Genomic DNA, 24,838 nt, shown 5'->3' with positions numbered 1-24,838 from the left:
AGCCAGTGTGTGCAGATGTTTCTGGCCCCTGCCTCGCAGAACTCTGCAAATAGGGAATGCCTCGTGGAAGTTTCTAGAAAAGGGTAAAGATGGTTGGGGCCAGCGGTAGGAGCCCGGGTGTCGAGGGGCAGACTCTCCGTAGGGGTGCACAGACAGTTGGCTCATGGCCTGCCCACGTCCTTGCTCTGCCACCCCTTGCTGTGTGACTTTGGGCTAGTGCTGACCCTCTCTGTGTGTCCGCGTCCTTACGAGAGAGTCTAGCAAGAAAGGTGGCTGGGAAGAGAGAGTTAGATGAGAGACCAGCAGGGCCTGGTGTGTGCTGAGAGCTGCGGGCCTGGGTGGGCTTAAGTTGGGTGCTCCGTGGACCAGCAGGACATGGTGGTGGTGAGCAGTGGGGAGGATCGGGTGCTGACCCGGGCCTCCCCACTTTTTCAGCTCCTGGAAGGTTGGCCGACCTTAGCATCTCTGACCCTGGTGACAGCTGGCTTTAGACACGTGTCCTGTTCCATGAGGTCCCTGCCCCACCCAGTGTCCAGGAACGCTCTTCTGTCCCTCCATGCCCACCCAGTAGGCCAGCCCAGTGTGGCTAGGCAGAACATGGGGACAGATCAGGTCCCCAGGGGGCAGTGGGCCACACTTCCTCCCCAGCCCCTCCCTGAGTACACAGTAGGTGTTCCGAGGGTGCAGCCTTTCCACCTCCCCCATCCTCTCCTCCCCTGCACCCCAGGGCTGGCAGCCTCTGTGAGCCACGGGGTGACTCCAATGAAGCAGGTGATAGCCTCCTTGTGCCCAGACCACTCACCAGGCCCTGCTGACGGGCTATCCTAGCCTCACCTCTCTCTTTCTACCCTACTCCCACAGTTTTAAATCCACCTCCTGCCTCAGGGCCCTAGCACGATGGGCTCACTGCTGGCAATGTGCCCTCTCATACGGACTCAGTCCGCTGTGGTCTGATTTGGGTCTGCTTATCTACCAGACCTCAACTTCTAGGGCTTTTGATCTGTCCCTCTGCCCTCGGGATTCCTATCTGTTTAGCTCCCTGCAGGTCTGGGGTTCCCAGGCTAGTCTCACATGCAGTATGAGGGAGCGAGTGTTTGGGTAGATGAATGAAGAAGTGAATGAATGAATGAATGAATGAATGAATCAATCAATCAATCAATCAATGCCTCATCTCCTCCTTAGCCCTTCCCATGTCCCTTAGGATGTGTGGGCTGCCCCCATTACAGATAGGAGACAAGCTCAGGGCCTTGCTTTTCTCCCTGGTGAAGGCCCGTGGCACCAAGCAAGGTCTTGGGAGAGATGCCAGATCACACTCTGATAGGCAGTGGATGTGCCTGTCTTGCCTCCCACTTGTCACTGTAAGGGACATCCCTCAACTCACATCTCTTTCCACGCCTAGGGTTCCTGAGGCTGGTTCCCCTCCTCTGAACAGCTGTCTGCTGGGAAGCCTGAGGCAGAGGCCGGCCATCCCGAAAAGGGAGAGGATCATGTCAGCCAGACCCTCCATTTACCTGGGACAGAGGGAGACCGAGGCCCAGTGGGGAGCTGGTTGTGGCCCCCAAAGAGCAGGACCCCATGCTCCTTCAGCAGGCCTGGAAAGGCACAGTTAGCCATCTCCACACAGCCTCCCTTCTTCAGGCCTTAGTTTCCTCCCCTATGACGCAGGGTGGCGATGGGGGCCTGGGCCTCAAACATTTAGCAAGCGTCACACACCGGAACCGCTGATGGGTACAGCGGGGGCGGGGGTGGGGGGGGAGGCTTTGGAAGGGGGCAGGTGGAGCAGCCCTGGCTGGGCTCAGAACCTGGACCCTCTAGAGCCTGGTGGGCTGTGAGGTGGGGAGCAGACGCTGAGGGAAGGGAGCCTTCAGTGGGGATAAACTCTTCTCTGGAAGCGGGGGTGGGGTGCGGGGCGGGAGGCTTAGGGAAGCGGGGAACTGCATTCTTCCCCAGTTAGACACAAATGTACGAGCCTTCTCCCCTCCCTCACCTGACAAGAAGACGACATGGTGCATGTTGGGGCTCTAAGCCTGGTGCCTGTCCCACCAGCCCTGGAGCTGGGTGGGACCCCTTGATTGGATGCGGCTGCACTTTCAGCTGGATCCCAACTGAGAGGCACAGCAGAAGGAGCTAACCTTCTCACCTCGCCTGTCTGCCTCTGGGTTGTTTGTTGTTTGTTTGCTTTTTATCTAGAAGTTTCTAAAGCTTTGCCAATGTCCAGGGTGTCCTCAGAGTTCCCACTGTGAGGGAAAATGGGTACTTATTTAGTGCCTGCTGTGTGCAAAATACAGAGGTGGAGTTAAAAGTCTGGGAGACTGCCAGGCTGGGAAGCCTGTCCCCAGCAAGCATAGTAAAGGCAGTGGGGCTGAGGAAGAGCCTAGCAGAGCCAGGGAGAGCCGGGGTGGCATCGGCACAGCCCTACCACGTGTTTGTTAAGGGGCAATAGAGCCTCTCGGGACTTAATCATTGCCTTTGGGAGCTGCGTGTGAGCAGTTTCACCTATGAGCTCAGAGCCATTGCCAGATGTCCACCACCCCGCCGGCTTCGGGCCCTCTGTCTAGCTCCACTACCCTCTGCAAGGTGGGTGGCAGGAGTCCCTTGTCACACACCAGGAAGCAGACCAGTAAAGCAGCTTGCCCTTGCTCAGGGCTCAGTGCTAAGGCTCCCGTTCAAAGCCATCTGTACTGATGCAGAGCAGAGTCCGCACATCGAATCCAACGTGAGTCCCTCTGTCACTGGAGCTGAGCAGCCGCAATTCATCTTGCAGGGTACCCCCCTCCAGCTCCGGTGGCGCATCTCCTGGCCTCTCTGAGCTCTGGATTGTGGATCTCATAAAAGGAGACTTGGCTCCACTCAGGCAGCTCAGCACGGGGTTCTGAGATGCCTTCCGGGAGCCACACCCACTACCCCCGCGGTCTCCCCCCCCCCCCCCCCCCGTAAGACAAGGAGCCAAAGCAAAGTGGTCTCAACAGGGGGACACAGGGCTGGCACCAGCAGGGATAGACTCACAGTAGCTGTCCTAGGGTAGGAGGGGCTAGCCTACCCCTCCCACTGCTGACCGTGCATCCTGGCTGCAGCTGGTCACCTCCTCTCCTGCCTCTTCCCCGACCCAAACTGCAGCCACCCCACTCTGGCTAGCACAGTGAGTGAACTCACGCTTGTTCCTCCTACTGCCTCAGACAGATCAGAGGCACACGCTTTGATCTGCCTTCAAACTCACAGTGACGTGTCCTAAGTTCCAGGTACATATTGTCCTCAAAACCCAAACTCAGGAAACTGACGTCAGGCTGACTGCTGGGAACAGCACTGGGAACTTGAGTGACATTTGTCACTCATGATGTGTACACACAAGTCTGTGACTGTGGAGGGCGGGGGGGGGGGGGGGCGGCGGGGGGGTGCTCTTGGGCCTTGGGTGTACATATCCACGCCTCTGGGTTGTGGGATGTGCGTGCATGCATGAGTGCGTGTTTCTTGGCTTGTCTATTTGCTGAGCAGACATGTGGGCACATGTGTTGTCCTGATGCGTGTGTCTGAGTGTGCACAGGCCCGTGTCCCCATAGCCTCACATCCTGGTTTCCGATGTACGGACCCAGGTTTGACACTTCGTCCCTGGCCCTCTGTTCCCTCCACCCACACGCACAGTCTCTGGCACAGACTGGCATGGTGAACCAGGGAGAGTGGGGAAGATGATGATCTCTGTCCCGACCCAGGTGGGTCCTGCTAGCTGCCACCTGTGTTTCCTGTCTATGGCTCCCATCTGCCCACAGCGCTGCTCCCCACAAGACCATGCATGGGACCCTGGAGGGCCGAGGCCTGGTGGAATTATTCATGCTAACACTAACGTCACTACCACTAGCTGTGGAGCCCAGGTTTAAGCACTAGCTCATCACGTGACTGGTTGAATGCCAGTCCCTCCCAGGCCCTTCATCCATGGCCATAGGACTTTGTCTATCAGTTTTGTGTGGCTCCCTGTGGCAGCTCATCTGGTGCTCATGGGGTACCATGGCTACTTCAGAGGCAAGATGACATTGACCTGTGCCACATAGGCAGTCCTGATGTGGACATCCCAGACGATTCACCAGGGCATGGGTGGCTACAGCACAGGCATGACTCTGGGCCTCCACCTCAGGCCACTTGGAACCCAGAAAGCATAGGAGAACTCCCTCTCCACAGCTTTTGGCTTCTTCATGGGCTTCAGGGACTGGGGCTGACCAATGGCTTATCCTTGTGGCTCCTGTCTGCTGAGTAGCAGACCTCTGCCCCTCACTTCACTATCAAGACAGGACACTTAACCACATGAGCACCACAGTCCCTGCCCAGGCATCTGGACGTTCAGGGTGGGGCACCATTTGGAGGGGTCTCTTGAGGGGCGAGAATCTGGAAGGAAAATTGCAAGTGGATTCAACCCATTGAGCCTCTGGCCCAGGCTGCAGGGTGGGGAGGGTGGCCCTGGGGTTGAGAGGCAGCCCCTGCAAAGGTTCAGGGGAGCCACAGGCCCTGGAGGCAGAAATCTACGCAACGGGTGGTATGGGGTGGTGAGGCAGAGCCACGGCCCCAGTGGGGAGCAAGGTCTTGATGTCTAGGGTGGGGGAGTGGTCTGATGTGCACTGTGGAATGTGGACCGTGGCTGCCTGGGAGCTGGATGGGCAGGTGATGCTGATGCAGAGAGCTAAAGGCAAGGATACTGGCCGCAGCCTTGTGCAAGGGCTTCGTGCCAAAGGAAGAGTCTTGGGGCACTACAGGAACCATGTGACTTGAGTCGGTTTCTACCCTTGTTCTAGGACCCAGAAGACCAAAGGTGGGCTCTCCCAATCACTGGAGGTGTGGTTGGTTACAAAAGGTGTCAAAGCCAGAAAGTAGACGCAGGCAGAGTGGCTGGCCTTGAGGTCCACCCACAAGCCTGGCTGACCCTGACTCTAGGCCATCGGGACACCCTGCTCACACCCAGCAGGCTGACATCAGGACTGAAGACAGGCAGCAGGAAGCACCAGAAGTTGCTGAGTGTCCAGGCCACGGGGCATTGATGAGGCCCTCCAGTATCTTCCCACCAATTCCCGCGGTCCCTTACATACCATGCCCTCGCCCCGCAGGGCCCCGCTGACGAGAAAACAGATCCGTTCTTGGCGGTGGGGGTCTCATCCATCTCACCAAGGTCTGTTTCTCTTCACATGCCCTTCTTCCTCCCCTCCCAGCCTCGCCAAATTCGGTGTTTAAAAATAACCCAGAAATCTTAGAGCAGCAGTCCCCAGCTGACCCGTGGAGAGGGTGGGCCGTGGTGGTGTGTGCCGACCATGATCCTGGACCCTGTCAAACCTCAGCCAGGGAAGTTCCACATCACTCAGGGGGTTTTATTGTTGGCGGGAGAGCTACCATCTTAGGCAGCTGACTGGCTTTCAAAGTGCTGGAACACACAAGGATAAATCTTGGAGGAGCTGGCGCCATGCGCTCCCTGGGAGGCCGCACAGACCTCCACGCTGTCTTGGCACTTAGAGGTAGAATGTTCTTTGCCTCCCGTCTTGGGCTGTGTGAGATGGCTGTGTGAGATGGGGCAGGTTACTTCACCTCTCTGAGCTTTCATTTCCTCTTGGCTGAACTGGTCTGCATGTATTAGGTTAGTATGAACATTAGCTGAGATGATACTGTGATGTGCAGAGCGGAGCATGCTCAGTGAAGACCCAGCCAGCATCAAGCAGGTACCCCTGGGGTGTCACAGCCCTCAGAGGCAGGACAGAGGGGAGATAAGCCCTCTCTCAGTCCCTGCCCTTCTCCAGTGGAGTAAAATCCAGCAGGTGTCACTTTCTGCATGTCCCAGGTAGGAGTAGCTTACTGCGTGATGCTCCCTCCCTGGCAGGGCGTTCAGTCCTGGTTTACTGCTCTGAGGCCAGACCCAGGTGGGGGCTGACGGCTAGGTTGGACCATGGAGCTGAAACTATTGAGACTTCAGGCTGGCTCCCAGTCAGACTCAGCCACACGGTCACTTACCGTGGGCAGGACCTGCTGGGACCACAGGCTGAAGTGTACACAGTTGGCCCTGAGGGCAGCAGCATGCCGCTATCCCTGTGAGACCTGAGGATCTGAGGCTGGGATCCTGTAGGGCCAGGATTCCCACAGGGCCTGGGAACCCTAAGCTAAGCCCCCTGTTTGGGCCCTGCAGTCAGGACCTAGCCCAGGACCCTTCTGGCCTGACAGAGGAACCCAGGGATGAGCCCTCAAAAGTCCAACTGTGGGCACCAGGAACAGCCCACCTTGTGGACTTCCTCCTCCATGTGCTCAGAGCCAAACCCAGGGCCTGGTCAGTCCTCCAAGTGCTGGGATACAGGAGCCCACATCTCAGAGGAGGCCAATGGCATGCATTTCCCAGAAGGCCTCACAGGCCCTGGGTGCTATGGGAAGGAGAGTGAACTCAGTCCATTTTGGTGGAGGAGAACCTACCCGGGGAGTAAGGGAATTAATGCATTGGTTTCAGGAGAGCTTGAGATTCCACGGGTCTGGGTGGAAAGGGTATGTTGAATAAGGGCAGACATCCTAGAGGGGGCAGTAGGTCTGTGACTCCAAGATGGCAGCAGGGCTTGGACTCACCCGAGCATGAATGACAGCCTCGGCCCCAGCCAATATACTGGGCCTTTGAGAGGAGTGGAAGCTGAGAGGTGGGTTGAGGTGGATGCCTAACAGTTCTTAGATTCAGCTTCTCCCCCAGCCCCTCCCTGATACAGAGAGAGAAGTGGGGCAGCCCCGCCCCCACAGGCCTGAAAGTGTGGGGGGCGGGGGGGGGGGGGCGGGATGGGCACCTGAATGCCCAGCCAGCCTCTCCAGGCCGCTCCTTCTCTGAGTCTGCAGTGCCCCCTGGGTGGCGTGGGTATCTCAGAGATGCTTTCCCCTCACAGTGCGTTTTTCTCGGAGCTGACCCTGTGGGTTTCCATACAGAAATCTTTCCTAAGTGCCCTCAAAGGCCTTAATCTCTGCTCTTCCTCCCAGGAGGGCCGGGGCAGGAGGCCAAGCTCAGAGCAATTAAGCAGCTTACAGCTTTAAGAGGAAATAGAAGGGGGTACACAGCTCCCCCCCACCCACCGCAAGACTCATAGGAGCTATGCCAATGCCACCACCAGGACTCACGGTGCTGAGCTTTGGTGACATTTGTCTGACCGTCAAGCTTGTCCCCTCTGCCCAGGGTCAGCACCTGTCCCTAGAGGTACATATATGTACCCCAAGACCCATGCTACCGGGAGAAGGGCTCTTCACTTATATGCCTGACCTAGAGCCAGATGCCAACCTCTGGATCACCCCGGGGGCCCTCAGCCAACCCTGGCTGATCCCTACGGAGGCAGAGTTCCCTGGGTCCCGCCTGAGTTGGGGTCCCTCTGCCCTCTGTGGCCAGGTGGAGAGTGCCTGAGGGCAGGGGTGGTACCAAGTTGGCTGCAGAAGGTTGAGTAAGGGTTGGGGACTGTATGGGTTGAGAGAGGGGGGCCCCCTGGGCGTGGCCCTTCCTGTGCTGAACTGTGTTTTTGACAGTGCACTTGGGCGTCGTCCCTGACTGTCCTTGGGATGCTGATCCTTGCTGTGGAGACACTAGAACCACATGAAGGGGGCAGGAGTCTGCCCTGATGATGGCAGGGATGGGGGTGTACAGCCAAGGTCTGCTACCTAGGCGCCATGTCGACCGGTGGTCGCCAAGGTCTAGGTGCCTGTTTCTGCATTTGCCCTGAGTGAGAGTGAGCTGGATCACTCTCCGTTGTATTTCTGGGTCTGTCTTACTTCACCAGGCACAATGGCCAGCAAATTCTTCCATATTGTGGAGTGTTTCAGAGGCTTCTTCCTTCCATTTTTTTTCAATAGTGGGACTTGAACCCAGGGCCTTGCACATACTAGGCAAGCACTCTACCACTGAGCTGTATTCCCCCAGCTCATTGCCTTCCTTTTTTAAGGCTGAGTAGTATTCTACCGTGTACATATATGTGTGTTGTTAATTCCCTCGTATCTGTGGAGACTTAGGTTATTTGGACTGCTGTAAATAAAGGCTGTGGGTATGGGGGGGGGCGGGGGCGCTGTGAGTACACAGTGGAGCCTGTGCTGTGTTCCAAGTCTCCCGGCATCGTCTCTTGCTTGCCTGTGAGTGCTGTGGCTTCCACAGTGGGACACATACCATCGGAGAAGGCTTCCTCCTCCACCGTTTGCTTTCTCTTTAAGCGGCTGCTGTGTCCCTGGTGCCTAGACGGGTGGCCCCGGTCCGTGTCTACTTGCAGAAAGGTTAATGGAAGTCATCCTCAGAGAGCCAGCCGGGAGGCAGGGTCTCAAGCCCCGAGGTGGCAGAAGTAGCAGACTTGTCACCCCCCTCCGCCTGGACGCTTTGGTTGGTGATTTCACCACCTGAGCCATCGGCATCCTTTGATTAAGTCTCATTTTGCCGTGAAAAGCAAAGGAGGTGACGGGGCTGCTGGGGGAAGGTCATTCATTCCAGAGAGGAAATTGGATGGAGGTGTTTCCATCCTCCATCCGCCCGCCCGCCCCGGCTCCCCCGAAAGCCGCTGCCTGTCTGCTGTCCCTCCTCTGCGGGTAACAAAGCAAGAGTGGGGAGACAGTTGCCGCGACTCTCTGTGTCTCCCACAGGCAGCGCCGGACGGGTCAATGCCAGCCGGATGATGACCAGTTGTGGCCAGCGGTCCCGGAACGCGCTCGCAGTATTCTCCCTGCTGTTTCCTGCAGGTAAAACCTCCGTGGGGCTCCGTGGCTAGCGGGAAGTGTGGGGGGGGTCCCTTCCAGAGTGGGGCTGCATCTGGGGTTCTGTATGCCGACAGGGCAAGGGTACCTTAGTCTCCTGATGCTGTTCTCCGTCAAGGGGATGAACTGTTGGATGCTGGGGGCAAAGGGGCTGCCCAGGAGCCTGCGCTCACATTTGTTCCCCTAGTTCTGCAAGACAGAAAGTAGGCAATGCCAGTCTACCACTTTGATAGGTGAGAAACTGAGGCTAGAGACCATAGCTAGCAGAGAGGCCAGGATTCAGACTCCGGGCACTGGAGCCACACCCTCCTGATCCTAGTCAGTCCCTGGACAGAAGCTGCAGGCAAGCTTGGCCTCAGTAACCAGACCCTCCGCGCCTCCAAACTAGACCCGAGCCAAGAACAGAGGCAGCCCAGCTGGCCAGCCAGGACCTAGTCCGAGTCTGGCCCTGCACAAAGGCTCTCGTGGCCCCGTCTGTCTGTCTGTCTGTCTGTGCCTCACACTCTCTCCTCCTCTGTCTCTGTGCCATTCTGTCTCTTTGTGTATTTTCCACCTCTCTATGTGTCTCTCGGTTTCCTTCCTATGTCTCTCATATCTCTTTCTCAGTTGTGTGTCTCTGTGTCTTTCTGTCTGTTGTGTGTGGCTCTCTCTCTCTCTTCTCTCTGCTACTCCCCCACACGGTGGCCACGCCATTGATCAGGACTGGTGGCTTCCTTCCCTCACCCTTTGCTTGGGGTGTAGCTCAGAGGGAGATTGTGAAGGGGTGGGGTGGGGACAGGACTCCCAGGAGAGAAGAGTTGAGGCTAAGCTGAGGCCAGAGTCTGGGGCCACCCCCACTCCAAGCTCTTCCCCATGTGATGGGGGGAAGGCTGGTCCTCACCTCCCCAGCTCTTCCCCATGTGATGGAGGGAAAGCTGGTCCTCACCTTCCCAGCTCTTCTCCATGTGATGGGGGGAAGGCTGGTCCTCACCTCCCCAGCTTTCCCCATGTGATGGGTGTGTGTGTGTGTGTGTGGCTGGTCCTCATCACCCTGGTTGTGAAGAACCAGTCCCTTTTTGTCACTACTGAGGTCAGGGACTCAGAGAGGCAAGTGGGTGGGGGTCACACAACTGGAGACGGTCTGACTCCAGAGTTGGGGTTCGCCATGCTTCACACAATTGCTAGGATGCTGGAACCCACAAGAGCTGGAGGCAGTGAGTCTGCACCTCAGGGTGCGCAAGGAGCTCCTTGTGGCCCCCACCACAGGGGTGCTGATCTTTCTCTAAGAGCTTGGGGTACCACCCTCTACCTGGGCATCCACCCAGCCATCCTGGCCCCAGCCCAGGGCTCCTCTGTCCCTGGGGGAAGCCGCAGGGTCTTCTGATCACCGGCAAATGACTAAGGCCGGTGGCCATAGCATCCAGGGATGGCTATGGGACTGTAACATGGGCCCTGGGCAGGACCTGCCCCTCTCACCTCCGCGTCCACCATTGCCTCTGCAGAGGCCTGACAGCCTTCTGCTGTGTCTCATGGCCGAGAGGCCAGTCCCAGAGCCAGGCTTGCTCTTTCAGGTGGCACTCTAGGTGTGTCCAGCATCCCCAGGTGCCCACACTGAGCACACAGAGCCACAACAGGGCTTCAAGTCACGCAGGAGTCACGGGATTTGACCGCGTTCCTCTGTCCTCTCACCGTTAATGCCACTGTGTGCAGTTGCTCAGGGGCAGTGGTTCCAAGCCCAAGCACACGGACATCCCCGTGGCAGGGGCTTGTCAGAATAGATTGACCACCCCCCCCCCCCGCCCCACCCCAACCCAGAGCTCTGTGCTGTGAAGGGGCCAAAGAGCCTCCATATTCTGATGAATATGCTTGGTGAGCCAAGGCTCTGAGCCTCACTTTTCTCTTCTGTATGGTGGGAGTAGATGAGATGTCTCCTTGGGGCATCACACCAAGTGGCCTCTGTGTCCCTGGGCAGGCTCTTCTCAAGAACAGGAGCGGGCTGGAGCCTGGAGAGCCACTACCCCCCCCCACCGCCCACCCACCCAGCTTGTGTCCACCAGGAGGAACTATCCTTCAGGGAAGGGCCTTTGGAGCCAGCCTAGGTGCCAGCTCTCAGGGTGCCCGCCCCCCTGCCAGCTGGTCCGCTGGGGTCCCCTGCGGTGGCGCTGTGTGGGCTGCAATCTAATAACCTCTCAGCCGACAACGCTTCTTGTGGGAGCTCTAAGAAGCCAGGGCCTTTGTGCCTGGGAGATGCCTGCGCCAAGAAGCCCCTTTTTAGCGATACAAATTAGATACAGTGAGCCCTTTATGAAGATACTAATTAAGCCAGAGGCAGCCGCTCCAGCTTTTCCATTGTTGTTTCGTTCGTATTCAGTCCTGTGGATTACCATCAGTTAGTTCATCCTGGTTTGCAGCAGCAGGGGCTGAACAGGGGCCTCTTTCTGTGGGCCAGGAGTGGGGAGGATCTGGGGCCAGCGCAGCCCTGTATGTGTGGGACCCAGATAGGTCCTAGCTTGGGTCTGGGGCAACAGCTTCTAGAATGTGAGGTACAGGGGAGCTGGCACTTTCAATGCAGGTGGACCCTAGGTCCTACACCCCTATGCAGCCTGACACCCAGGAAAGCCTGGCTCACACACACACACACACACACACACACACACACACACACACACACACAGAGAGAGAGAGAGAGAGAGAGAGAGAGAGAGAGAGAGAGAGAGAGAGAGAGAGATTGCAGGAGCAGGAGCTGGGTTTGAATCCTGTTACCATCACCACTGACCAGCTCCACCAAGTCCTTTAGGCCTCTGAGCCTCAGTTTCTCCACCTGCAAAGTGACATCACAAGCCTGCCTGCTGCTAAGGTGGCTATGTGGATTAAGTAGAGCAGGTGCCTAGTCACGATGGGCTGAGGTGCAGGAGGGGACCCACCTAGGCGTGAGCTTCAAGGAGCCCTAAGGAACATTCAGCCTGGGATAGCAGAGCTGTTGTGACAGAGCTGGGGACCAGGGGTCCAGGAGGCTTTGGGGTAGAGGTGAGGCTCTTCCTGGACCCTGGAGACTTCCCAGGGAAGGGAGGAGCCAGCAGGACCCTGGAACCGGCTGCCAGTCCCTTCTGCTCGGCACCCGTGAGCTGCCAAGGGGACCCTGGTGAACCTGGTGTCTCTGTATTCCAGTCCTGTCCGCACATTTCCGGGTCTGTGAGCCTTACACCGACCACAAAGGCCGCTACCACTTCGGTTTCCACTGCCCCCGGCTCTCAGACAACAAAACCTTCGTCCTCTGCTGTCACCATAACAACACCGTCTTCAAATACTGCTGCAACGAGACAGAGTTCCAGGCGGTCATGCAGGCAAACCTCACAGCCGGCCCCGAGGGCTACATGCACAAGTGAGTACCCCCACCTCCCACCCCACTCAACTGCTCTGGCCACTGCCCACCCCTGCCCTGGGAATGCTCAAGACCACGTGTACAAGGAGGCAGGCCTAGAAGAAGGTTGCCTGCAAGGACTTCGGGCCACCTAGGTTCCTGACTTGACTCTGAGCTTTATTGTTCCCACCTGAGAAATGGGTATAGATAGGATGTCCACCTGGCAGTTCTGCTGCAGAAGTTGAGTGGGGTCAAGCCTGTGAAGCTTGGAATTTACTGGAACTGTTTGTTGGCTTTGCTTACCTAGTTTTCATCCGATAATATTGGTGATAGCATTGGTGTAGCGATTGATGCTTTGGAGGCACCCCATTGAGATCAGGTCTCCAAGAGGAATTTACCGGCAGAGCATCAGGGGGCTGTACTGAGAGGAGCATGGTGGGTCATAGTGGTACACACTTCTCTTTGCACACTGGTGGCTGTCCTTCACTGTGTTCGGGGTCATTGAGTTTATTGTGTACTGGCTGTTGATGTAGTTTTGGCATTTTCTTTTTCTGTTATATTCTTGGTGTTTTTCTTATTTTTTTTTACCAGGAACTCTTTATATATGAAGGAAATGTGATACAAATATTTTCTAGCATGCCTTTCACTTTGAGATTTTTTTTTTTTTGCACATGCTCAACAGTCTTACAATCACAGGACACATAGGACACTCATTTATTTGTTTTGTTTTTTTTTTTTTAAATGGTGACTAATGTTTGCCCTTATTGAGAAAGGCCTTTCTTTCTAAGGTCATTGAAAATTTTTCCTATGTCTTCTATTTTGTGTTTCAAATTTTGCCTCCCAGTCTCTGGTCTGTTGTTTAGGTGACATTTATTTTGGTGTAAGTTTTTCAACAAGAACTGGTTTTATTATGTCTTACATATAGAGAGTGTCTTACTTTCTTTTCGCATCGCTATGATAAAATACCCCGACTAAAGCCACCTAAGGGAGAAAGGGCTTATTTTGGCCCACAGTGTCTGGGGATACAGTCCATCATGGCAGGGAAGACATGGCAGCCAGCAGGGAAAGTGTGGCAGGAAAAAGCAAGCTGGCTGGTCACACTGTACCTGAGAAGCAGAGGCTGAAGAGGAAGTGGATCCAGGTTATAAAGACTCAAGGCTGGATCCTGGTGACTCACTTCCTTTAGCAAGGCTTCCCATCCTGAAGATTCCACAGACTTGCCCAACAGCGCCACCAGCCCTGGCGCCTGTGAGGGGCATCACACTTCCAAAGACCAACAAAGTCCCTTCTGAACTGTTTCTGGTATGACATTCAGACTCACCCTCTGCTGTGATGTGCCACACATAAGCCCCAGGGCAGAGTGTCATAGCTCGTGGCCTTCACTGGTCCATGTCATATGCTAGCGTTATGCTGCTGAGTGCTGACTTCTACTCTTCGTGTTTCTGTGGATTAATCAACCCTGGGTGCACATCCCGGGCTCTTTAGCACCTGAGTTTTAGAACCTGTTTATGTGAGTCTCCTGCTCTCCCTTCCCCTTCAAAACAAACCCAAAAATCCTGTTAGTATTCTCTACTGCAGTTACTGAGTTACAGCTTCATATAAGAAACAACATTTGTAATATTGTTTCCTTTTTTTTTTTTTTTTTTTTTTGGTGTTTACTGTTTCTACTCAAGAACACAGTTGGCAGTGGTAGTGTCACACGCCTTGGAAGGCAGAGACAGGCGGATCTCTGAATTCGAGGCCAGCCTGGCCTGCAGAGTGAGTTTCAGGACAACCAGGGTTACACAGAGAAACTTGGTCTTGAAGGAAGAAAAATAAAAAGGCCACACAGCAGCCTCTTTGCCCACTGATTCAAATTTTCTAGGCAACTGTTCCTCACCGCTGAGCTAAGGCCAGCCCTTCAAATTTTCTTTTGTAATGCTTTCGATTTTCCTCCGTAGGGAAGTCGTGCATGTCATCTGCATTTGTTTCTAGCTTGTTCTTTTCGTGCTGCTGTCAGAAATAGCCTCTCTCCTTGTCCTCTTCTGACTATAGATGATAAAAATTAGGGATCTTTATTTATGAATAGCCTCCTCGGTTTTTGTAACACTTCCTCCATCGATTCTCTCCTGGATCCAATTATGCCACTCGGAAGCAATAACTTTGTATCCCTTCTTCCTTGCTTTTGAGGCAGGAGCTCACAGGAAGGCCCTGGAACTTGGCCGCAGCCTCCTAGTCCTGGGATCACAGAATGGGCCTTCATGCCAGGCTTATTTCCAAATTTTCTGGCCCCAGCTCTTCCTTCCTTCCTTCCTTCCTTCCTTCCTTCCTTCCTTCCTTCCTTCCTTCCTTCCTTCCTTCCTTCCTTCCTCCTCCTCCTCCTCCTCCTCCTCCTCCTCCTCCTCCTCCTTCTCTCTCTCTCTCTCTCTCTCTCTCTCTCTCTGTCTCTCTCTCTCTCTCTCTCTCTCTGTTTTCCAGCTGCATAGACTAGAATCTCTAAAATGGGTCAATGGTCAGGCATTCTTATCTTCCTTGGCATTATGTGAAGTTTCAAATCATTTCCCAGTACACACAAGGCTTACTCCTGGTGTCCAAGCATATTTTTCCCCCCTGGTAGGAATGAGGGACTGGATAGGGGTATAATGGAGTGACTGTAGATAAGATCCAGGGTAGTGCTGGGGGCAGCGGGGCTGCGGAACGGAGCCTCCACCTCTTTCTGACGCGGGAGCTTGAGGTTTCGCTACCAGAGTCTGCTCACGCTGGGGAAGGTACCTCTTTCCTTTGGGTGGGCAGGAGATGCAGACTCTCTCTGATTACCATCCAAACCCCTCCTCCTCCCACCGCGGCCAGCTCCTGAGAGCTCCTTTCTCAGATGCGCGCTCGGTGCTTCCCCCTGAATATCCTGCCATCTGCTTGGGCCTCGGAATAATCCTGTGTGTGAAGTAGCTCAGTAAGCCCCCGTCCGTCACAGCCAGGCTGGAACCAAGCCTGGAATTTGGCCTAAGCCTTCTGTGAGACCACGGGCTAACTCCAGGAGGAAGAAGTATGGGACCAGGACGGAGGTTGGGAGGTCAGGGTGCTACAGGAGCCCGTGAAAGCCCCGTAACCAGACTTCCTCGAGGTCTGGCACCTGGGGTCTGGGAGACTCCCTTAGGAGCCCACAGGTTTCTATAATCTGCTCACACAGGGTTTCCCACAAAGCAGGCACAGGGGCCTGGCTGTAGCTGCTGGCTGCCAGTACAAGGGCCATCCCCCAGAGGGAGTGGGAACAGTGACGCTCCAGGGCTTAGCTTGAGTTTTCATTCCTCGGCCTTCAGAAGCACAGCTGGGGTACAACATCTGTGAGTCTCTGTGCTGTCCATCCTGGGTGCAGGTGCAGGCCACAGGGACTCCCAACCACAGCTAGTCTGACACATGAGGAGAGTGGTGACCACCGTGATCCTAGGACTCTGGAAGGCCCCTTAGAGGCAGACCTTTGGGGAGAGGCCCAGGCAGGGATTACCCATAAGACACCCTGATGCTGGGGTCTGGTCATTCTTTGGTGTGAGATCACCTAGGCCTTGTAGGACTATCCCCAGCCTCTACCTGTCAGATGTCAGGAGCATCCCCCACACACCTTGCAGACAGATGTGGAGGGTGCTGCCCTAGGACATCCTCCTTCGTAAGTAGCCATCTTTTTGATACCCGCCATTACCACAGATGAGAGCATGGCCCTCTGAGGCTGTGAAGTGAGCCCATACAGGCAGCTTGGGCCCTGCTCCTCACCATCAAGTCAGCACCTCTTCTAAGGGAGATGAGGCAGCCAGACCTAGAAGCAAAGTGAGGTCAATACAGGCGGAGGAGGGAAGGGTAACTCTGGGCAGACTCCTTGCAGAGGAGGAGGGGATGGGATGAGACCTTATTAGGCCTGGCTTCCCAGATGGGACAGGGCTTGTCAGCCAAGGTCAGAGCCTCCCAGCCAGGAATGGGGTTTTCCAGGCAGGGGCAGGGCCTCCCAATTGGTTGGGACCGGAATCTGTTCCTGAGGGCTCTAAGCCCAGGGCCTGTTCTTGGGATGAGGCCCCGGGGAACCTGATCAGTCCACAAAAGCCAGAATGTGGCCCTCGAGGGAAGCAAACCTCACTGAGGGGCCATGGGAGCCTTCTGTCCTGCTCAGGGACTTGGTGGGGAGGACCCAGGTCCAAGGAGCTGCCGCAGGGCTTGACTTCTAGTCAGTAGCAGAGGGAGTGACAGGAGCAGGCGTCAGGATGACAGCCTGAGAGAGAGCCAGAGAAGGTCACTGTAGGGTGGGCCCACAGTGGGAAGCCACCTGTTGGCTGTACTACCATTTAGGGTCTTTGCCACACCAGGGTCACAGCCACCCTGGGCCTAGAGTCTCCCCGGGAGTCAACCTCATAGGCCCTTGGGTAGAAGAAGGGAGGGACCAGAAACATACTGAGGAGGTCTCTTGTCCTAGGCCCCACCTGGTGATGACAAGAGTTGAGGCTGGGAACAGGGGAGCCCTTATTCTGTCACTCCATACGCAGGTCCAGGAAGCCAGGCCTTGTCTGATGTCAGGGAAGTTGTCACATCTTAACTGAGGCCGGAGACCCAGAATCTCAGGCAGACCCAAACCTGCGGGGGGGCGGGGAGGAGGGGGCATGTAGCCTGATGGTTCAAGCCAGCTGTGGTGACCCCAGAGGGCCCTGTTCAGAGTGCAGGCTCCACCTTCTCTACCGTGAGTCAGCAGGGGGTGGGCTGGCGACCTAGCCGAAGGAAGCTACGTCTCTCTCTGCTGCCTTATTTATTTGTGTTTCTTGGATGAACGGAGGAGCGGTGTGTGGCGGTTCCGGCTGCCTGGCAGAAAGGCAAGCCATGGAATGAAAGGAGACTGCTTTGCCAATTCCACCACCGCAGCAAGATGCCTGCTTCCAGCCATGCAGGCAGCCAAGGGCCAAATGAGGGCCAGCCAGGCACCCCTGCACCCCTCCCTGGCAGGCCTTGCCCCTGACGGGTCAGGGAAGGCCTTTGTTAGAGCCTCAGGAGAGAGCAGACAGCTCTCTCTCTCTCTCTCTCTCTCTCTCTCTCTCTCTCTCTCTCTCTCTCTCTCTCCCTCCCTCCCTCCCTCCCTCCTTCCCTCCCTCCCTCCTTTCCCCTTTTCTGTCTCTGTTTCTCTCTCTTTCTATTTCTCTATCTCTCTGTCTCTGTCTCTCTCTCCAGGGACAGGACACCAGGAGGTGGCTTTGGAAGAGGGGCCTGCAGGAAAAGGGGATGGGGTCTCCAGGGAGACAGAGCAGCAGGCACTCCTGGGCCTCACAGGCTCGTCAAGGCCTCTCCTTCATGGGCTCTGCCAAAGCCCTCCTTTCTTAGTGGTTACAGTGACATCCGCAGTGTGGAGTTATCGGCCTGAGTCCCGGCACCCTGCTTTGCCCATGTGGCTCCTCCCTTGGCCTCCTGGCATCTTGAAGCATACTTTGAACTCTGAACCTGGCTGGCCAGCATAGGGTGGGAATCACTGAGTCATTTTATGTACCCCACGGTCTCACCAAGCTCCTTACACATCATCATGCTTGAGAAGATCTGGAACCACCATGGTTTCTTGCCTGAACACCCCTCCTTCCAACTCCAGACAGACACCCCCAGGGCTTCCCTACTGTCCATACAGGGCGATTACATGTGAACAAGCTCCGTTGCCAGGGCTGAGGCCCAGAGAGGGTGGAAGTTTGGCTGAAACCACACAGCACACAAGGCCACAGCAACACCTGTCCAGCTATCGTCTGGATCCAGCTGCACCGAGGTGAAGTCCTCCTGGGACACAGTGGCTCTGCACACGGAGTGTCATGGCCCATGCTGGTGTAGGGGTCCCCATCTAGAGCAGGATGATCTGTGGGAAAGGGGCAATGATGTCATGTGCCACTCATTTCGTGGCTCTCACTAGGAATGGCCATGGCACCTCTGCTCACATGGCTCTGACCAGTGCCAACTCAGTTCTGCCCCAGCTCTGGAGAGAGGCTGGGTGTGCCACTAGGTCCAGGGGGCTCTTGTGTGCAGCATGCTGCTTCCTGACCTGGTGGCCCAGCCCTTTGGTGATGCCTCTGAACAGCAGGGCCAGGAGAGACAACAGCTGATTCCACTGAGGCATCTCCCTGGCAAGGAAGAGGGCAATTCTGACAGATGTGAACTCTGCCTTCCACGTTACTAAACCCAAGACTCAGGCTTGTGCCACCCACGACCGCACCGACTGACCTCCGTCTTGTTGTGTGGCCTTAGGCAAGGTACTATGCCTATCTGAGCCCGTGGAGTACTTCCCCTGTGGTTTTTATTTGTGATTGTTTAGAGACAGGATCTCATTCTGTAGCCCAGGCTAGCCATGAACTGGAGATCCTTGTGCGTCAGCATCCCAAGTACTGGGATCACAGGTGTGTGCTACCACAGCCTGGCTTCCTCTGTGCGTCACATGAGCCTGCCCTCATCGGTCTCTTCTCTCTTTTTGTTTTGTTTGAGACAGGATCTTATGTCATCCAGGCTAGTTACCAACTCTCTATGTAGACAAGGATGGCCTTAAAGGCCTAATGTTCCCGTCTCCACCTTCCAAGTGCTGAGATTACGGGCATCTGCCAACATGAACCTTTTATGTAGTCCTGGGGCTAAAACCCACAGCTTCATGCACTCCAAGGGGAAAAAAAAAATTCTACCGGCTGAGCTGAGCCCCAGCCTCCAAGGTCCCTTCTTTTTCCTGGACCTCATGTCAGTTTGCGAGACCTCACAGTTACACCCCCAAAGCAGGACATGTAGTCACTCCTACTTCAAAGCAGAACCGAGGTTCATCTCCCTAAGGCTGTGGAAAGTGAATTTTGAAGAGCTGAATTTGGGTCCCAGGGTCTCCCACCTGCAGAGCCCATCTCTGACCAGGCCACTTTCATGGTGTATTCTGCGTTCCTGCTTTATGAATGAACTCTGCAGAGGACTGTTCCCATTCCTACCCAGCCAACCCAACCAGCCGGCCAGGGATGCTACAGCCAGGGTCTTCCTGCTCTAATTGATAGATGGGGCCATTATTCCCTTGACTTCCTGGTGGGGACGGGGATTTCCATCCCAGGCCAGGCCAGGCCAGGCTGGCTGCTGATGGCTGCTGACGTAGCCGCTCTGCTTCCACAGACACACTGTGATTCCTCCAGCGGTAAGGTTCTATTATCGCTTGGGAAACCCCAAGGAAGCTGAGTCACACGGACCCGCACACGGCGCCTGCCACTGTCTGAGGCTGGGCAGTCACAGATGCCCCACCACAGCCTCGGTCTTTTGCCTTCTCCCTCCACGAAGGAGGGGGGCCAAGCCCTGGCATCTGGATGCAGTTAATTTCCAGATTGCATATTTTAAATTACATTTTAAAAATTAAAGACTCAAATCCTTGCAGCTGGCAGGCCACGGAGGGCAGAGCCTGGGGGCTGCAAGCTGTGGCGGAGAGGTCTGTGGTCCTGGCACTCCACCTACCACACACAGGGCATGTTTTCTGTAAGCAGCACTTTTTGTAGAAGAGGGAATAAACAGGTAGGTGGGGATACCGTCCTGCTGCAGAGGCCTCTGGCCAAGCCACACATACAGGTGGAACAATCAACCTTTCATTAGGCAGAATACTCAAGGGAGAGGGTACAGGACTTGTTCTTAATTCCTGGTACAGGTGGAGTCCGGATGAGAGCACAGAAGCCAGAGACTCCCTCCATGATGTCTGCCTTAGATCTGACCTTGGGATTGCCCAGGATTCAGCATACTCTGGGGTTGAAGAAACCTGGCTCTAAACTTCTGGCCTGGGATGGAAATCCCCGTCCCCACCAGGAGGTCATGGGAACAACAGTCCAGTCTGTCAATCAGAGCAGGAAGACCCTGGCTGCAGCATCCCTGGCCAGCTGGTTGGGCTGTCTGGGTGGAATGGGAACAACAGTCCAGCCTGTCAATCAGAGCAGGAAGACCCTGGCTGCAGCATCCCTGGCCAGCTGGTTGGGCTGTCTGGGTGGAATGAGAACAGTCCTCTGCAGAGCTCAGCTATAAAGCAGGAATGTAGAATACATCATGGAAGTGGCCCGGTCAGCCTTACAATGGAGACATGGGCTCTGCATGTGGGAGCCCCTGGGACCCAAAATCAGCTCTTCAAAGTTCACTTTCCATAGTCTTAGGGAGATGAACCTCAGTTTCCACTTCTATAAAATGGGAGTGAAGCCGGGCGGTGGTGGCACACGCCTTTAATCCCAGCACTTGGGAGGCAGAGGCAGGCGGATCTCTGTGAGTTCGAGGCCAGCCTGGGCTACCAAGTGAGTTCCAGGAAAGGCACAAAGCTACACAGAGAAACACTGTCTCGAAAAACAAAACAAAACACCGCCCCCCGCCCAAAAAAAATGGGAGTGAATTAGTCACTGTGAGTGGTGGCACTGCTCACCTGCGGGGCTCCTCTGTGAAATGGGGTCATTACTCTGAGACCGGGGCACGTGGCACAGGCTCAGAACTGAAAGTGTCCCCGTTTACCATTGGTATGCTATGCACACAGCTATTAAGACCCGGCCAGTGCTGGTCAGTGTCACATCCACCCATGACCTGCCCATCCTCAGTTCTTACCGTGTCTGTGTCTGCACTACAACAAGGTGTTGGGCATGCAAGGACATGTTTGATCCCTACCTGCCCTCGGGGAGTCCCCAGTTTCACAGGACAACAGTCTTTTTTTTTTTTTTTTTTTTTTTTTTTTTTTTTTTTTTTTTTATATAGACTTAACTGCTTTTTGGCATTTTTACTTTAAAAAAATTTTTTTTTTATTTAACTTTATTTTATGTGCATTGGTGTGAAGATGTCAGATCCCAGGGAACTGAAGTTACAGACAGTTGTGGGTGCTGCCATGTGGGTGCTGGGAATTGAACCCGGGTCCTCTGGAAGAGCACCCAGTGATCTTAACCGCTGAGCCATCTCTACAACAGTCTTACAGATGAAAACAGGCCACGGGGTGACCTCAGAAGCCCGGTGATGTTGGGACCCACATGAAGCTCCAGGAGGCTCTTGCTATTGGCCAAGCTGTGAGCTAGCACCAGGGTCAGTTGGGTGTGCATGAGATGGGGAGTTGAGCCCAGCAGAGATGCATCGCAGGTGGGGTGTCTTGGTCCCTATGTCTTGCGTGGGACACCTCTGAAGCTGTTTGTGTTGGGGTTGGCTCAGGTGCTCCTAAGAATTCATGTCCCGGTACTGCTGGCATGGCTGGGGGATCTTAGAGTGGACTTTGGTCCCTCAGAGGTGGCTCTCCCTGCCCAGTTTCCCTCTTAGGCATGGCGGGTCCATTTTCTTCCTTCTTAGCACTATGCAGAGCAGAGGGACCTTCAGCTGCCCCTCGCCCTAGGCTCGCTTTTGGAGTGTGCCCAGCTCCAGACAGGGCCACCACCCCTCTTGCTCTGGATGCCAAGCAGCATCTGCAGAGAGCGGCCCTGCTCCCTCCCCGCCTCCTCAGCCCCCAGGCTGCTGCCATGGGAACCACCAGGAACAGCCTGGTTCTCAGAGCCCTGCCATGGGGGCTGCAAGAGAGAGAAATCTGGGGAGAGCTGGGTGCCTGGGACCAGAGCCCGCCTAGACATCTGTCTCCCGTGAGACTCCAGCCTGTAAGGGCTGATTTGGCCTCTTGGCCTTTTTCTTCTGGCAGACATTCTCTACGGTGCCCTGAAGCTTCCAGGTAAAGCTAGTGTCCCTCAATAAAAGGCCCAGGGCTTGGCTGTCAGTCATTCGCACCTTTGGGTGGTATTGTCGGAGAGGTAGGGTTGCGGGAAGGAGCTAAGACGTCCAGTGTTTAGGATTTACTGGGGACTGAGCACTGAGTGGTACTGAGCCCAAGTCCTGAGTGGTACTGAGTTCTGAGAACCTGTCTTGACGCTGCCAAGCTCCATGTGCACAGCGTAGCCGAGCCTCACCATTAGCCCCGCCCCGCCCCGCCCCCGCCCCCACTACCCTGACTTGGAAGGGAAATCAGTCCAAGAACTTGGCCAGCTGAGAAACTTTCCTGAGTAGAGAATGAAAATGGGCTTATTGGGTCTGCTTCCATCTTGACAGGGCTGGGCAGGGGATAGCCACCACCTCACCACCAGATGCCGCAGCTGGAGCCAGGGCTGGCAGCCTTGGAAGATGCAGAGGCAGGAATCTAAGTTGAGGAGAGACTTAAGGCAGTACCCTACAGACCCGGAGATGGGCGAGGTTTCTCATAGACCACAGGGCAAAGTAGACAGAGGAGGCCAAGGCTCCTAGCTCAGGCAGGCAGAAGCCCCAATCCCAGACAGGGCCTCCAGGGGCTTCAGCACTCCAGGGTCCTGTCTGGACAGAGGCACAGGACCCCCTGGAGTGGAGGTATCCATCCTGCTTGGTCAGCCTCTTCTCCACACTCTGGCTGGCCCACGCCCACTCAAGCAGATGCCCATGGCAGGGGACAGACTGAGGTGGGTGTCACTTGAGCAGTTGATAAATCAGTCCCTTTAAACAGCCCTAGTCCCTGGGGGATGCTGCCAGGAGCTCAGCAATCCAGCTGCAGTGGCAAGCCCAGAGCCAGCCCACTCTAGGGGACGAAGACCTCAAGCTGGGGGAGGGGATGTGAAGGGAAACAGATATACCCCAAGTGATAGGGGCCAGAGGAGAGGTTGGGGTTAATGAAGACTTGGAGGGTTGGAAGACTCTCAAATGAGGGGAAGGAGGTGGGGATGTGGAAAAGGCTACCCGGCAGAGGGCATGGCCTGTGCAAAGGCCCTGGGCTAGGAGTGGCCAGATGTGTGCTTCAGTGCTCGGGCAATATGCAAAGAGTCATCAGGGCTTGCAGCGGGTTGAGAGCATTTCAAGTGCTAAATCCTGACGGCTCTCACCACCTCTGCAGCCTCTGTGGGGGAAATGCTGTGTGAGGGAATAGAGGGGTGATGGGAGAGGCCAGGAATGTGGCTCAGTGAGTAGAGTGTTTCCCTAGCATAAATGAAGCGCGCACACACACACACACACACACACACACACACACACACACACACACACACACACACAGCCGCCCCGGTTCCATTCCCATCACCACTCAAACCAAGCACTTGTCTTCCCAACACTCTGGAAGTGGAGGCAGGAGGATCAGAAATTCAAGGTTATCCTTGGCTCAAAGCCAGCCTGCGCTACATAAGGTCCTCCTCTCTTTAAAAAAATAAGAGTCGTGGAGGAGATTAAGGTTTCCCTGTGATCAGAATGAAAGGACCTTAACCAGGGTGGGCGCTGAGCTGATGTGGGTATCCCAGACAACTGGGGAGTTCTGCAGAGGGCCTGGAGGCATAGCACCCCCCCCCAGAGGGCTGTTAGCATGGGGTTCTGAGGCACATGGGGTGTGACTTGGTGTAGTGTGTCCCAGGCAACCGCAGGCTACTTCCTGCCCCTGGGAGTGAGGCCAGGACAGATGGACTAGGAGTGCCCTGGGGCAGTTGTGGCATGTGCAAAGCCAGCAGGGAGCCACGGCACATACGGGCAAAGTGGGGTGAGGTAGGGGCCCTAGTTATGGGACCCCCCAATACTCAGCTCAGAAAGCTCTTGCGGAGTGCCTGTTAGGGAAGGACCCAGGGAGTCTAGCCTAGAGCACAGTCAGGTTCAGGGCAGTGGACACTGGGGTGCGAGGGAGACAAGGCGGGTCATGGGGGGGGGTGAACCCTGATGGCTGCAGTGTCTGTCAACCTGTGGTGGATGCTGGCACACAGGGCTGGTGCTGTTAGGGGTGTGGCTCAGTCTCCACTTCTTCTCCCTTCTCCAGCAACTACACAGCGCTGCTGGGAGTGTGGATCTACGGCTTCTTCGTGCTCACCCTGCTGGTCCTGGATCTGCTCTATTATTCCGCCATGAACTACGACATTTGCAAGGTTTACCTGACCCGGTGGGGCATCCACGGACGGTGGATGAAACAGGACCCCAGGCGGTGGGGGAACCCTGCTCGAGCCCCTCGACCCGGACAGCCAGCCCCGCAGCCGCAGCAGCCTCCCCCCGGTGCCCTGCCGCAAGCGCCCCAGGCTGTGCACACGCTGCGGGGAGACACACACAGCCCGCCCCTGATGGCCTTCCAAAGCTCATCTGCCTGGTGAGTGTTTGCAGTAGCAGCTTGGGTGGACTTGGCACGATCCCTGCCGCTGCGTCTGGATCATGGGTGACGGACCAGGCTACTTGCTGTCCTTACTGTTGGCCCGGGAGGACTTGAAGCCACTCGTGGTGGCACACGAGTCTAGAGGAGAAGAGCCAAAGACAGGTCGTCACTTGAGTTTCCTAGCTGCCAAGGTGAAAGGCGACGTTGGATGGCTTTTCAAGTTTTTGTGGTTCGGTCGAAAGAAAGAGAAGCGCGTCAGGGGTTGGGGGGAGAGTTTTCGGCATGAGACCAGGGTACAAACCTGGTTTTTGTTTTTGTTTTGTTTTAGACAGGGTTTCTCTGTGTAGCTTTGCGCCTTTCCTTGAACTCACTCTGTAGCCCAGGCTGGCCTCGAACTCACAGAGATCTGCCTGCCTCTGCCTCCCGAGTGCTGGGATTAAAGGCGTGCGCCACCACTGCCCGACTAAACCTAGTCTTTAGTTCCTTTTCTGTACGTACCTGGAGGTGACTCGGGCAGGCTGTCCTGTGGTGACTCAGAAGAGAGAAGGATGCCGGCAAGGGAGGTGACATATCAGAGGTTTGGCTTTGGGGATGGCCAGGTCTGGGCAGCTGTCATCTCTGCCCTACACCCCAGGACGATGGTGATGGCGGAGGGTGGCAGCATTGTTGCCCTGATTTGAGGCTTTGGGAGCGGGTGTCTTATAAGGACAGAGGCAGGCATG

General features: G+C 55.7%; 1 protein-coding gene and 1 long non-coding RNA gene across 4 annotated transcripts in view; both read left to right on the top strand.

Annotated features, from left to right (window-relative positions):
- Positions 1 to 24,838, top strand: part of LOC143269799 (uncharacterized) — a 326,967-nt gene that overhangs the window by 274,446 nt on the left and 27,683 nt on the right. The gene's annotated exons all lie outside the window — the stretch shown is intronic.
- The window catches only part of Shisal1 (shisa like 1), a 111,745-nt gene that overhangs the window by 64,742 nt on the left and 22,165 nt on the right, over positions 1 to 24,838 (top strand). For all 3 annotated transcript variants that reach the window (XM_006980294.4, XM_076556483.1, XM_076556484.1), the window contains exons 2-4: positions 8,602 to 8,697; positions 11,860 to 12,073; positions 23,793 to 24,113. In XM_006980294.4, the coding sequence (XP_006980356.2) occupies positions 8,631 to 8,697; positions 11,860 to 12,073; positions 23,793 to 24,113 (602 nt within the window). In that variant the 5' untranslated portion in view covers positions 8,602 to 8,630. The remainder of the gene's footprint in view (positions 1 to 8,601; positions 8,698 to 11,859; positions 12,074 to 23,792; positions 24,114 to 24,838) is intronic.

The sequence above is a fragment of the Peromyscus maniculatus genome, chromosome 20, assembly GCF_049852395.1.
Source record: "Peromyscus maniculatus bairdii isolate BWxNUB_F1_BW_parent chromosome 20, HU_Pman_BW_mat_3.1, whole genome shotgun sequence".
NCBI lineage: Eukaryota > Metazoa > Chordata > Mammalia > Rodentia > Cricetidae > Peromyscus > Peromyscus maniculatus.
Note: the sequence above shows the minus strand (reverse complement) of the source record. Positions and strands in the feature narration are given on the sequence as shown.